The sequence below is a fragment of the Trichosurus vulpecula genome, chromosome 2, assembly GCF_011100635.1.
Source record: "Trichosurus vulpecula isolate mTriVul1 chromosome 2, mTriVul1.pri, whole genome shotgun sequence".
In the NCBI taxonomy this organism is placed as follows: Eukaryota; Metazoa; Chordata; class Mammalia; order Diprotodontia; family Phalangeridae; genus Trichosurus; species Trichosurus vulpecula.
This window is the reverse complement of record NC_050574.1, coordinates 286,665,158-286,680,104: the sequence shown is the minus strand read 5'-3', so window position 1 is coordinate 286,680,104 and position 14,947 is coordinate 286,665,158. Positions and strand designations below refer to the sequence as shown.

At 33.8% G+C, this 14,947-nt stretch overlaps 1 protein-coding gene across 2 annotated transcripts in view; it reads left to right on the top strand.

Annotated features, from left to right (window-relative positions):
• SPOPL (speckle type BTB/POZ protein like) overlaps positions 1-14,947 on the top strand; it is an 87,273-nt gene that overhangs the window by 42,973 nt on the left and 29,353 nt on the right. For both annotated transcript variants that reach the window (XR_005009580.1, XM_036744920.1), the window contains exons 2-4: positions 10,344-10,479; positions 10,830-10,951; positions 11,188-11,339. Coding sequence is in view for 1 of the 2 variants with exons in the window: in XM_036744920.1 (XP_036600815.1) it covers positions 10,396-10,479; positions 10,830-10,951; positions 11,188-11,339 (358 nt within the window). In the remaining variant the exon portion in view is untranslated. The remainder of the gene's footprint in view (positions 1-10,343; positions 10,480-10,829; positions 10,952-11,187; positions 11,340-14,947) is intronic.

Here is a 14,947-nt window from a genome sequence, read left to right as displayed (position 1 = left end):
AAAAAAGAGTATTGGTAAGGAACTTACTAAATAGTTGAACTGTTTTGTTTACATTTCTACAAGGAAAGTTGATATGTGTAATTCATGAGACCTTTCTCAGCATTAGGGGAGTTGAAGGGAATACAGACAGAGGGCACAAGGTGAGTTGAATGTGAAGGGATGATATCTTAAAAAAAAATAAATTTAAGGGATTAGAGAGGACTATATTGAGAGGAGAAAGGGAGAGATAGAATGGGGTAAATTATTTTACATAAAAGTGGCGAGAAAAAGCAATTCTGTTGGAAGGGAAGAAGGGGGCAGGTGAGGGGGAAATCAGTGAATCTTTCATCGGATTCAACTTGAAGAGGAATAACATACACACTCAATTGGGTATCTTACTTCACAGGAAAGTAAGGAGAAGGGGATGAAAAAGAGGGGGGATGATAGAAGGGAGGGCAGATGGGGGAGGAGGTAATCAAAAGCAAACACTTTTGAAAAGAGACAGGGTCAAGGGAGAAAGTTGAACAAAAGGGGATAGGATAGGAAGGAGCAAAATATATTCAGTCTTTCACAACCTGAGCATTGTGGAAGTGTTTTACGTAATGATACATGTGTGATCTATTTTGAATTGCTTGCATTCCTAGAGAGAGTGGGTGGAAAGGGAAGAGGGGAGAGAATTTGGAACTCAAAGTTTTAAAAGCAGATGCTTAAAAAAAAAATGTTGTTTTTTGCATACAGCTGGGAAACAAGATATATAGGGAGTGGGGCATAGAAATCTATCCTGCCCTACTAGAAAGTAAGGTGAAAGGGGATGTGGGGGAGTGGGGTGACAGAAAGGAGGGCTGACTGGGGAACGAGGCAATAAGAATATATGCCATCTTGGAATGGGGTGGAGAGTAGAAGTGGGGAGAAAATTTGTAACTCAAAATCATGTGGAAATCAATGTTGAAAACTAAAATATTAAATAAAAATGATTAAAAAAAATAAGAAATGAGGCCTTTATCAGAGACACTGGCTGTAAAAATTGTTTCAATTTAAAGCAATTTTGTGTTTAACTTTGAAATGGAATTTATCTTGTAAAATGAGTGAGGAGAGAAGTGATTGCAAAAGCTACCTGTGTGTGTGTGTGTGTGTGTGTGTGTGTGTGTGTGTATGTAGTACTTTTGTATAGTAGAGGATGAGGATTTGTTTTAAATAAATTTTTCAAATGAATTTCCTTAACAGTACTAGTGTCTTTAAATGCATATGTAATGAATGTGGGAGGGAGGAAACTTTAAATTTGTGTTTGGAACCCAGGCTAATTGAAGATTAATCAGGAATTAAATATTTTTGAAACAAATGATAATATGAAAATACTTCTATTTACAAAAAATAGATTACCATTTCTTTTCAGAAACACATTAATGTGAAATGAGGTATACTGTTCTTAGTTATGCTACCACTTTGTTTAAAATTTTTTTTTTTTTACCAATTTTGTTGTTTATTCATTTTCAATCATGTGCAACTCTTCATAAATTCCATTTTGGGGTTTTCTTAGCAAAGACACTAAAGTGTTTGCCATTTCCTTCTCCAGCTCATTTTATAGATGTAAACAGGGTTAAGTGACTTACCCAGTATCATACAGCTAATAAGTATCTGATGCCATATTTGAATTCAAGAAGATGAGTCTATGTGATTCCAGGCCCAGCACTCTATCAACTGTGCCACCTAGCTGCCCTTTACCAATTTTTTTTTTCCAACGTTGTTATAAAAATTTGGTTGATAACTCAGATTGGTGTATTTCAGGTGACCTTAAATTCTTGAGAAATGTAAACCCTTATAATAAAGCTCTTTCATTCAGAAATAGTTTAATACATGACACTATCAATACAAATAAAAAATAGTATTGTCTATCGAGGGGTGAGGAGCCTGCTGTCTCAAAGGCCACATGTGGCCCTCTAGATTCTCAAGTGTGACCCTTTGACCAGATCCAAACTTCACAGAACAAATCTCCTTAATTAAAGGCTTTGTTCTGTAAAACTTGAACTCAGTTAAAAGGCTGCACTTGAGGACCTAGAGGGTCATATGTGGCCTTGAGGCAGCAGGTTCCACACCCTTGGATCCTCTCAAATATTATGTTAATGCAAATCTTGCAATGGATACACCACTTAAATGTCTTCATTCACAAACAAGTCACACAATTTAGCTTAGTGACTTGGCAATGAATTGGAAGGATGGAGAATTGTAGACAACTAAAAATTACTTTTTAGAATTCAAGCTGTTCGCATTTCGGGTCACTTGCTATGATTTTAAATCTTATTTTCTTTAATTGAAGAATGGTTTTGACAAATGGCATAATCTTGAGTGAAATCATTCTGTCTTTAAAACTAAGATAAACCAGGTTTTATTGGCTGCACACATGTTGTGCTATGATTATGTGAAGGAAGCAGAAGTAGGTAAATTGTACTAGTGTGTCCTAGGTGGCTTTTTAAACCGAACCTGTACTATACCATTTTCCCCTGGTACTAGGAATAAATTTATTAAAAACTGTTTCTGTGAAAAACATGCATTTTAAAATCACAGTACTACTACTATAATTTTGATTTTCAATTATGAACCCCTACAGACAATCCTGTGTTCAAAATTATTCAACTTCAAATAAAAAAATTGGAATTAACCATTTTTGGTTTATCAGAGGAAACAGCATTTAAAACTGCTAAAGGCACCTTATGGTCTTTCTCCCTTGAACTTGAGTATGCCTCATAAAACTGATTTTTTTTTTCACAGATAAATAATAGCACTACTTAGAATTAGAGGAACGAATTGTTATGTAGACACTTAGACTTTTTCTTAGCCAACATTTTCTTATTCTAGGCCAAGGTTCTTAACCTAGGATCTACAGACTTCCTAAAGCGATCTAAGGATAGATTTCACAGGTCCATAAATTTGAATGCGAGAAAAAGAGTACATCTTTATTTCAATATAATTGGCTTCCTTTTTAGTGTTTTATTTTATGTACCTAAAAATATTTGAGAAAATATTCATAGGCTTTACAAGACTGCCCAAGTCGGGGAATGAGGGGTGGGGTGTGGGGGAGGTATCTATGACACAAAAAAGGTTAGGAACCATTCTTCTGGTCTTTATGGTGGATATTTTTCATTGTACTTTACTATTGTTTCCTTAAGAAATAGCCAGCTCCTTTGTAACTTAAAAAAAGCCCCCAATTCAACAGCCATTAATTAAGGGACCTACTATATACAGGGCACATAAAGAAAAATATGAAAAACGGGTCTTGCCTTCAAGGATAGCTTTCTTTTGAAAAAATACCATTACTGTATTATAGTAGGTAGATTTTTTTATGTACTCTTAGAATTTTCAAAGTATATACATCCCTCCTCTGAGCTTCATTTTCCTTATCTGTTAAAATGAGGATTGGACTAAATATTAAAAAACAAAGTGCCTTTCAGTTCTCACATTTTCAATTCTGATTCCTCATCATTAATTTTGAATGATAAATCTATAACTAATAGCCTTGCTTGTCTTCCAAATTTGATCCTTAAATGACCTTGGAATGACTGAGCTTTGCAAGAAACTCAACTGAGCATTCTTGAAACTTTTTATCACTCTATTGCTTCTCTCTGTTAGAAAGCATCATATGCTTCCAGCTGTCCTTCCCTAATGTATTAGAAGTGAGTTTGTATTCTAAACTGACATGGTCCTTAGTTGATATCCCTGTCAGTTAAGCGCATAGGTCAGTCTTTTACTAAAGCATTTTTTGTCCCTTTTTGTGAAACCCATTGATGTCTTTCCATTTCGTTCTCATTCTAATCAGCAACTCTTTAAAAAAGGTCAGGTTGTACTTGTCTTAATTGCATGCCATTTTCCCCCTCATTTTTTATTAATCCCTGAAATATTTCAGAGTGCCCTAAATGAAATACAGGATCATGCTTAAATTATTACTCAGGTATCCATATAGAAAAAAAAATGTAGTAGATGAATGTTGATTGCCATGCTGTTGAATAGATAACTTGTATATTGTGTGTGTGTGTGTGCGTGCGTGTGTGTGTATCTTTGCAATTCAGATACTTAAGCAATAAGTTAGGATGAAAATTACACAGGAAGAGGAGGAGAGAAGTTTGGATTGGTTTGGGGAAATTTGAAAATTTTGATGTTTTAATAACCCCAAACAGGTTCCTGAAATAAAGCCCTATTCTTCTCTTGTGGATTTGTGTCTATGAGACATTAAAAATGTTATGAAGAACTGAAGTATTGAGGATTAAGCTAAGGGCAATTGAAAGATTTATTTTAGTGGGTGTGAGTAGGCTATAATATATCACAAACAAGAAATTAAAAAGGACTAGAGTAAAGGATGTCATCAAAAAAAGATGATGGGTTTTCATGGGGGGATGAGAGCCAGGGAAATCCTCTGTGTTCCATCCCATCATGGCAGGACAACTTGAAAGAAGGCTTTGTCACAGTAAAACCTTTGGTGAATTTTGGGTAGTTGGAGGAGGCAATTATAGAATCGTATAGAATAGGAGGTAGTTGGGTACTTGGAGGAGGCAATTATAGAATCGTATTGTTGAAAGGAATACCCATAATGACAAGATCACAAGTAAATTAGTGGTCTAGACAGAGTTTTTTTTCTTCCTATAATAGCATAGTTTAACCTCTATTTTAAAATAAAATATTATTTAAAATAATAAGGTTAAAATCATATAACCAGTAGAAAAATTTCTGGTTTTCACTTTGATGATTCATTTGCTCTTCCCTGATGATGATTTAGATTAAAGAGTAATATCATATACTGAATTCTTATATAGTCACCCTTTGCGTAAATTAAATAGTATATAGAAAATCAGTGCCAAGATGTTTATACAAGTGTCACCATGTTATAAATCTAGTATCCTTATTTATCTGGATTTCAATTCATTAACTTTTGCTGATCTCTATGAATTATAGGAATTAAATCTGGCAATCTTTGAACTAGAGACTGCATTCTGAAGGAAATGTTATTATCAAGGGAGGAAGATGCCTTCTTGCCTCTTCTTTGGGTCCACGTTCGACTTTTTACGGTTCATCTTCCTCCCTTCTTTGCAGATTATGGATGTGTGCAAGTCAGATATTTTTGGTATATCATTAACTCAGAATTGCTTCCTCTGCCTTTTTTTTTTGTGGGGGGGCTAGTCTATGAGAAGGGAAAAGGAGAGGGTTAGACTGGGAAAAACAGGTGATGTGATAAAAAAAACATCAATACCTTTTTATTATTTCTATTTATTTCTTATTATTTTCTACAGAAATGTTTTCATGCATATTATTTTTTACTGTTCCAGTTTACTCAAACTAATAATCATTTTATTTCTTTGTGGAAACTACTATTTTCTAATGCAGACATTATCCCTTCTGCAAGTAGGAGTAATTTTACCTGTTCTTTTCCACATGTTTATGACACTCAGGTCTTTTTTTTTTTCTTATTGCTTTCCTGAACATTTCTAAAACTATCATACAGTAGTGGAAAAAGGGAACATTCCTGTTTTACCCCTCTATTTATTGGGAAAACGTTGAATATTTTGTATTTGCAAATAATGCTACATTGTGCTTTAAAATTTCTTTTTAATCAAATCAAAAAGGGGCCCTTCAGTTTTTCTGTGTCTTTTTGCATACAAGTGCCACTTTATCACAGGCCTTTTCTGCAGCTTTTTATAAAATCATGTGGCTTTTTTTATGTAAGCAGTGATGCTAATTGTTTTTCCAATGTTAACCTATTCATGAAGTCAAACTTTAAGTTCTAGTGAATAATTTTATTTTGTATATATCACTGTAGTTCTTTTGTTAACTGGGATTTTAATGGAACCTTAGTTCATTCCATATTTTTCTTTTTCTGCCTTCTCCTTAGTATGGTTAATAGTACCATATTTATCTCAAAGGAGTGAATAGAATACCTTTACATTTATTTAGAATAATTTTTGTAGCATGAATATTAATAACTCTTTAAGTAGTCATAAAATTTATTTGTAAACCCAATATTCCATAAAATATACTTGTAAATTTATCAGTACCAAGATGGGTTTTTCCTCACTGTTAGTTCATTTATAGCTTCACTTTCTCTTTCTGAGATCCATTAGTTTAAGGTATCTATTCCTTTTTTTTTTTCTAATTTGAGTATTTGATATTTTTGCAGTTAATCATACTTTTCCTTGAAATTCTCCCTTTTGCATATAAAATTGGGTATAGTAGTTTTGGATAATTCTATTGATCTTTATTCATTATGAATTCACCTTGTGCATTTAAAAATTTTGATTGACTTTCCTCTTAAATTGGCTAAAAGCAAGTTTTTTAAACTTTTGTTTTTCATTTCTATTACCATTTTATTTTCCTTTAATTTTCAAGATTTTTATCTTAGGTTTGTTAATGTTATATGTTTTAAGTTGCATGTTCTCTTTTGCTAATACATGTTTCTTTTGAGGACTGCTTCATTTGTACCTCCAAACTTTGTTTTCTTCATTTTCTTTTACACAGTTGTTTCTTTTTTTTTCCTGTTACCCACTAATTATTCAGACTGTGTTTACTTGTTCTCCATTTAGGCATCTATCTTTTAGATACTTCATTGGACACTTAAAATTATTATTTTTATTAATTTGTTATATAAAAGATATATTTAGTATTTTTGTCTTCTGGTCCCTGTGCTTTTGCAGATGGTCATTTTTCATTAGTATTCTCATTTAGATGGCTGCTACAAGAGCTATTAATTCCCCAAATCTAATGGATATGCTAGATTTTTCCTGTCTTTGAGAGAAGAATGTTAAGGTTTCTTACAATAATGTGTTGCTGTCTTGTGTCTTTTTGAAATTTGTTTAACTTTCCCTTTATAGATTTAGGTACTATATCTTGGTGTATATATACTTGGGAATGATAGTTGTTCATTGTCTATGGTGCCTTTAAGCACAATGTAGTATCTATCTTTATCATTTGATGTTTGTGAAATTTTGTTATATCTGATAATATGAATGCAACTTGTATTTTTTTTGAATCGTCTAATGCAACACTTAGTTTTAGTCTGCAGTATTCTGTATTCCATTTTATCCTATATGACTGTTTTTAAAATGTTTCTTTTATTTTTTTTGGCATTTTTTTTAAAAATCTAGTCTTTCTGATAAATTTTGAGGACTTTATTTACTTTTTAAAAATAACTTTTATTGATCTTTTTTTATGTCAACAGAATTTCTCCTAGCATTCTTCCCTCTCCCAGAGATTCATCCCTTATAACAAATTATATTTTTAAATGGAAAGAAAAGGGAAAAAATCGGCAACGTAAAGCAATACATGAGAAATGTCTGACTGTGTACTATATGTCACAACTCTGGACTGCCTCATGTCTCCAAAGGAGTGGGTTTGGAGTTTCTTCTCATACCTCTTCTTTGTTGTTCAGTTTTCAGTCATGTCCACTCTTCTTGACCCCTTTTTAGGATTTTCTTGGACGGGAGTGGTTTGCCATTTCCTTCTCCAGCTCACTTTACAGATGAGGAAACTGAGGCAAACTGAAGTTAACTAACTTGCCCAGGATCACACAGCTAGTAAGAGTCTGAGGCTGGATTTGAACTAGGAAGATAAGTTTTCCTGACTCCAGGCTTGGCAGTGTATTCACAGAACCATCCACATAATTATCTCAACAGATGTACAAAAAGCTTTTGACAAGGTAGAGTGCTATAGCAGCAGCAGCAGCAATGATAATAGCTAACATTTATATCATACTTATTATGTGTCAGGCTCTGTGCCAAAATTCCTTTCAAAATAATAAAAGGCCCAAAATACTTGGGGTACCATCTACCAAATCACACAAAATACTCCTTAAATAAAGAACAATTTAAATAGATGGATATTTAGTGTTAATACTGCGCCATGCCAATATACTTTTTTTTAAAAAGACAATACTATTGAATTTAATTTACAATTTTAATCCTTTTGCATTTAAGGTTATAATTTTTAAGTTTGCCTTTCCACATATTCTTTTGTATTGTTCCCGTTTCCTCTTTTTGGTTAGCACTTTGTACTTAGTAGTAATCCAGGCAGGAGGTGATGAGTAACTGAAGTGGAGATGTTGAGGTTTTAATGTACTTGTTTTTTTCTAGGAGTTTGACTATGAAAAGTAGAAGACAAACAGAATTGGCTTGTTGGTGGGGTGGTAAAAATCAAATGAACTTTTCTTTTTAAAGTGGGGGTGATCTTGGCATGTTAGCAGTGGGGAATTGGGGGGTTATTGAAATACTTTTGTTCTTAGAATATTAGTACTACGTGGTTACTATCAATAGTATTTTCTGATAAATCAACTAAGTATTTATGAGCCTGTGAGCTTCAGGTGACCCCTTGTTAACTGTGGGTGTTGTTCATAGTTTGTTTTTGAGTCTTGTTTCTGTCTATTCCCTTCACTCCCTTCTAGAGTTTGTTTACATAATTTTTTCTATTACCTAATATGCAAATCATTCCTATATCTATATCTCCAAAATCTTCCTCTTCTTTTTAGTGGGTACCTTATCGTTGTTCTTTTTGTGCTATAGCTGATTGGTTGTCTCTGGCCCCAAATTTGGGATAATAGGAATTAGAGCTGGGAAGAATTTTATTAGTCATCTAATTCAGTCATCTCATTTTATGGTAGCCTACAGATGCAAAATGACTTATGCAGAATCCCACAGGTAGTAAATAAATAGAGCAGAATTTCCATCCTGGGTCTTAGGACCCCAAAACTGATATATTCATTCTGACTTGAATCCTTATAGCCATTTAAAAATTTCTTCTCTTCCATTCACCACCAAGTTCTACAGATTGATTCTCATAATAAAATCATCTGTGGGACTTGCTTTTTAAATCTGTTTTTGTAGCTGTAATCTTGGTTACATCCCATTCACATATATTACTGCTATAGAGTGTCTACTTCAGTTCTCAGTTTCAAGTTTTCATTAGTTGATTAATGAACCATTTGACATCAAAGTTCTGTTTTATTTATCAGCAGCCCTTTTACATTATAGTAGAAGATGGTATCATATTTAAATACTTTGTGAGAATAGATAGCCCTCATTAATCTTGTTTAGTTATGATATGAAAAAGTAGTTAGCCTTCTCTCCCTTCTCCCCAAATAGAGGTTTCTCTGCTAAGGAGAAAAGCAAGTAAAATGCTTGGCACTTTCTGCTGTGAGAGTATTTAATCCTCCATTATCTTTTTAACTGATTTTCAACCTGAAGAATATCTTACTTGTGAAGATTTTGGTAAAGGGTATTATGGTAAATGTAATCTTTCTTTATGTATTCTTAATTCTTTTAAGTAATCAACTCTTTGAATGACTGTGGACTTTGATTGCTGACTTTTCTCTCCCTCCCCTCCCCCCCCAACCATTCCTCCTAAACTTCACGTCTTTGCCTTCGGAATGTAAGCTCCTTGAGGGATTAGGGAAAGATGTATTATGAAACTTAACTGTCCTATACTACTCAGTTGACACTTCAAATTTTGTTAAATCATTCTTTTATTTGTCCTGTCTCCCCAACCAAATTCTTTAACAGTGCTGTACACTTAATAGTCATTCATTTGTTTGATTTTATAAGTTGTTGTACAATAACTGCACTTGGCTATGATTTGGCACCATTTATCTTGCTTTTTTATTGTTCTTTCCTCGCTTGGCTTATTATTTTCTTAGTACATGAGGTTATTCTTAAAAAACAGTTGTACCTTGAAAGCATATCTTGGTAAACTGCTGATATTTTTAATTTTCTGACTGATTTTAATGCTTAATTACTTAGTTGGAGTATGAATTAATTAAAATAAAATAAGATATTCCCCAGCTTCATTTGTAGGAACTTGGTATCTCTCCACATTCCACTCCTAAAGAGCCATCCCATATAAAAATAAAATAATTTTAAAGATTAAAATGACAAAAGGAAAAAAAAAGTATAACTGATCAATACCTTGAAAAAGTCTGAAAGTTCAATGCTTATGGATGTGCCACCTCTGCAAATGGTGGTGGGAAGGCCTTCTTATATATTGTATCTTTTTTGAGCCGTGCTTGTTCTAAATATCACATTCACTTCTGATTTTTTTGATATGTGCTTCTTTTTTGTATTTACATTGTTAATAGGCTTGTGTATTTTTTCTTGGCTCTGCGTATTTTGCTGTATCTGTTTATATACATCTTTCCATATTTTCTGTTTTTGTCTTATTCACCATTTCTTACAGCACTCATCATTTCATTATTTAGGTTACACTAATGTAATGAAATTTGTATAGCCATCCCCCAGTTGTTGAGCATCTGCTATGTTTCCAATTCTTTGCTATCACTCTTTCGTTATTCTAGTCATTAAAGTTTCGAATAAGCTGACATAAGCCTATTTTATTCACAGGTAAAGTACTGAAGTATAGATTACTGACCTGATAATAAAAACCTGCAATAAAATGGCAATGTCTAGGGTACCGACCCCACCTCCACCTGGAGAGATGACCTGTGGGCCAATAGCTGAAAGTTGGTGTTATACACAGGCAAGTAAACTTTACCAAATACCTTACTTAAAACTTTAATAAGATAACTGGCTTTTGAGAAAACATTTTCTGGACTCTGAACATTTTGGGGAGAAGCAAAAATGTAGAGTGCATTAGGAATTACGCAAGCCTGTATTAAAGTTCTTCCTCTGATCAAACTATCTTAATCTCTGTTAGACTTGTAAATTTCAGAGAAAGTGCAGATATATATTGGTAGAAGGAGTTATTAAGATCTTCCTATGACATCACAGGTTTGATGTCTTCTTTCCTTCCCCCACCCCAAAAGCTCTATATCCTAAATGAAAAATGTAGAAAAAAAATTACAAATGTAATTTTTTTTACTCTTTTAGGTTAAAGTAGTAAAATTTTCCTACATGTGGACCATTAATAACTTCAGTTTTTGTAGAGAAGAAATGGGTGAAGTTTTAAAAAGTTCTACATTTTCATCAGGCCCAAATGATAAAATGAAATGGTAAGACTTTTTGTTATAAACTACTTTATATTGCTGATTTTTATTTTCTGGTAGGTATCAGTAAGGAATGGATTACATTTGAAGTAAATTCTTTGTATTGTAAAAAAATAAAGAAGTCTAGACTTAGTAGAGATGCCATTTGTATCATATAATATAAATTATATTTTCATTGTAGCTCACTTTAAAAGAAACTTTTAAATTCTTACATTTCTCTATATACACTTGTTTTATTTTAGGTGCCTGAGAGTAAATCCAAAGGGATTAGATGATGAAAGTAAAGACTACTTGTCCTTATATTTGCTTTTAGTCAGCTGCCCCAAAAGTGAAGTTCGAGCAAAATTCAAATTTTCCCTTCTAAATGCTAAAAGGGAAGAAACAAAAGCAATGGGTAAGTGATTTTACAAAGAGAGTAATATAAGGAAATCCCTGTGTTAAATTAAAACCACTGTCACTGCTGAGTTTTTCTTACTTCCCCTCACCTGCAGTCCATTACCATACCTCAACTCGCCCCCCCCCCCCCCCAAAAAAAAACCCAAGAAACAACACAGAGATTTTTCATTTATATAAGGTTAGGTTTAGGTGATAGCAAGAAATTGTATTTGATGACATTAAACTATTTGCAACAGGCCAGTATTTTAAAATACATACACACCAGCACATCCTTCCAAAATGTGAGACTTGGAAGGAACTCAAAGGCTGTCTAGTCCAACTCACATCTGACTAAGAATCTCCTCCGTAATTATCTCTAGTAAGATGTCATCTTACTCTTGCCAGAAGACCTCAAGTGGAGGGAACCACTTCCACTTTTGTATAGCTGTCATTGTAAGGTAGCTTTTCTTTACATGGATCCTAAATTTGCCTCTCTGTAACCATTACCAGATATTCTTAGGCTCTCTGGGGTCAAGCGAACCACTGTTAATTCCTCTTCCACATGATAGTCCATTCTTTAATTGCTTGAAGACAGATATTATACACCTTCTGACCAACACTCCCTATTTTATTAAGAAATTTGAAAAAAACTCAGTTGGAACATTTTGTATTGTATTTTATTAGATTCAGTTTAATGCTATTTTCTGTTAGTTTTTTGGGGGGGCAGTAAATTATCATCTAATGTGTTAACTATCAGTCTTATAACTTTGTCAACTACAGTTTTACTAAATAGGCTATCTGTGCCCTTTATACAAGGCATTTATAAAAATATTAACAACACATGGCACACGCCACTGAAGACTACCTCCTAAATTGACATTATCTCATTAATGGCTCCTCTTTGATTAAAATCATTCATTTAGTTCTGAATCCAGTTCAGAGACTGTCTGGGATGCTTTGCTGGTATATAGGTAAATTATCTCTACAATATTCCATCTATTCTGCCAGCCTTGTAACCTTATCAAAAAAGGATAGATTTCCATGACTTCTTGATGAGGCCATACTAGTTCCTCATCACCTCTCCTTTATCAATGGAGGAGCTAACTGGCACAGTGGGTAGAGTACTGGCCCTGGACTCAGGAAGACCTGAGTTAAAATCTGGCCTCAGATACTTACTAGCTGTGTGACTGGGCAAGTCACTTAACCTTTGTTTACCTCAGTTCCTCAACTGCAAAATAGGGATAATAACTGCATCTACCTCTCAACATTGTTGTGAAGATCAAATGAGATATTTGTAAATTGCATAATGCACGGTGCCTGGCACAGGTAGGTTTTTTCCTTAGTGCTTATTTCCTTTCCTCATTCCTCCTTAACAAAATATTAAATAATTTTCCCAAAGTTTGTCAAGTTCATTGCCTCATAGTATGCATATTCCGGTCTCTTGCCTTCCTTGAAAATCAGAACACTTTTTGCCCATTTCTAATCCTCTGTCTCCTTTCTCTTTTTCCATTACGTTTGATATCATTGAGAATGCCCCAACCATCATGTATACAGGTTTTGTGAATTTTTTTTCCAGTATCCTGGGATGTACTTTGTTTGGGCCTGGTAACCTGAACTTGTCAAGCACAGCTAGTCCTTCACTTCTTATTTAGGTTTCAGATTCTTTTTAGCTATTCACCACCCCCAAGCTAATCCGAATATCATTCTCTTTGGAAGGGGGAAAAACAGAAGCAAAATGAGTATTGCATAGTTTTGCTTTGTCTTTGTTTGTTATCATAGTTTTTCATATCCCCAGACTTTTATCTGGATATTACTGATCCCCTAAAGAGTTACTGTTAGGGGTAGATTCCCCATTGTTTCCCTCTGACCACCATAAATAACTGAATAACCTGGAAAAATAAAGGGAATCATTTACCTGAGAGAAGAACTAATGACTCAGATGGTTTGTTGGCCTTTTTTCCCCACCAGTTAATTGAGTGAACACAGTTAAACTGGAAAGATTTGAGTTATCTTTTGCTATTTTCTCTGTTCTAAGTCATTCACTTGCTCTTATTACTAAAATCTGTTCAGGGTTACTATAGAAACACCTGCAGTAATGTAGCCCCTAACTTCATAAAGATAGGTGAGAAGTACATTAAATTTAAAGTTAATAGAAGGCTATATGCAGTTCTTCACATATGTAGTAGACTATTAGCTGTATATAATTAATTTTTGTGGTTTAACACAGTATTTCCAAATTTTAAATCACAACCAAGTAATTTCATCAGTACATTCCAAATTATATTTTTCTTAAGTATTTCTTTAAATAAAAAGGACATTTTCATATACATAGTAGTAGAATATAAAAAGAGTATTGCCATGTGCCTGTTTTTAAAATATTTCAATTTAATATAATTCAACTAAGAATGAGTTATTAAGCTATTTTTAATGTGTCAGGCAGGGAAATAAAAATAGTAAAGTGAGACAGTTCCCATTTTCAAAGAGTTTACATATTATTAAAATGATATTAAAGCAGGAATTCCATTATAATTTGTTCATTTCATTATCTGAGAACACTGGATGTTGATTACTTTTCTGTAGAACATTTCCCTTTCAAAATGTCTTACCCAATGAATTTTTTTATTGTATCATATCTCAACTTATCTCTGACAATGAAAATCACTACCCCTACCGTATGACTCTCATCCATGTCCTCTTGAACTTTTGCTACAAAGAGTCCATCCAGATAACATACTGGATGCTGTTCTCACTTTCTCCTGACAGAATGAAGTTACCAGTGTGGTACTTGGGTTGTCAACCTGTCATCTATTTTCCATTCTGTCATATAATTCTTTAATATTGTGCTTCACTTTTGTTCTTCAAAGTTACTCCTTGGTTATGTATTTCTGCTTTCTCATTCCAACCATATTCCTTTCCATTACCCTCCATGTGATCTTCATCTCTAGTTCTTTATAGACACTGACATTCTATGTCTCACTGCTATGTGGTAAGGCTGGCAAAATGTTTACTTTGAAAAGATGGATCTGTGCTATTGCAGGAAACTTGTCAGCAAAAGGGCCTTATAATTCCCCAAAAGCAATTCAGTATGCTCTCATCCAGCTAAGGTTGTATAGTGGATGGAATGTTGGGCCTAAAGTCAGTAAGACCTGAGTTTGTATCTGGCCTCAGGCACTAGTTATGTAATCTTGGGCAAATTACTTAACCTCTGTCTACCTTGGTTTCCTGATCTATAAAATGGGACTAACAATAGCTTCTAACTGCCACGCAATTTGAAACTACTGCCAGTTTTAAAGGTGGCACAGGGAATAGAGTGCTGGGCCTGAAGTCAGGAAGACCTGAGTTCAAATTTGGCCATAGGCACTTAATAGCTGGGCAAGTCATTTAATCTTTTGCCTTATTTCTTCAACTGTTAATTGAGGATAATGATAGCAATCAGCCTCCCACTTCAAGTTGTGAAGTTAAAATAAAACATTGAGCATAGTGCTTGGCATACAATAGGTGTTATATAAATGCTCATTGTTGTTATTGATTGTTAGGCCTATTCTATCCCAAATAGACAAATTTTTGGACAAGATCAAACAAGGGTGTCTATTCAGTTGTATATTGGAATCTGGGCAATAGACATTC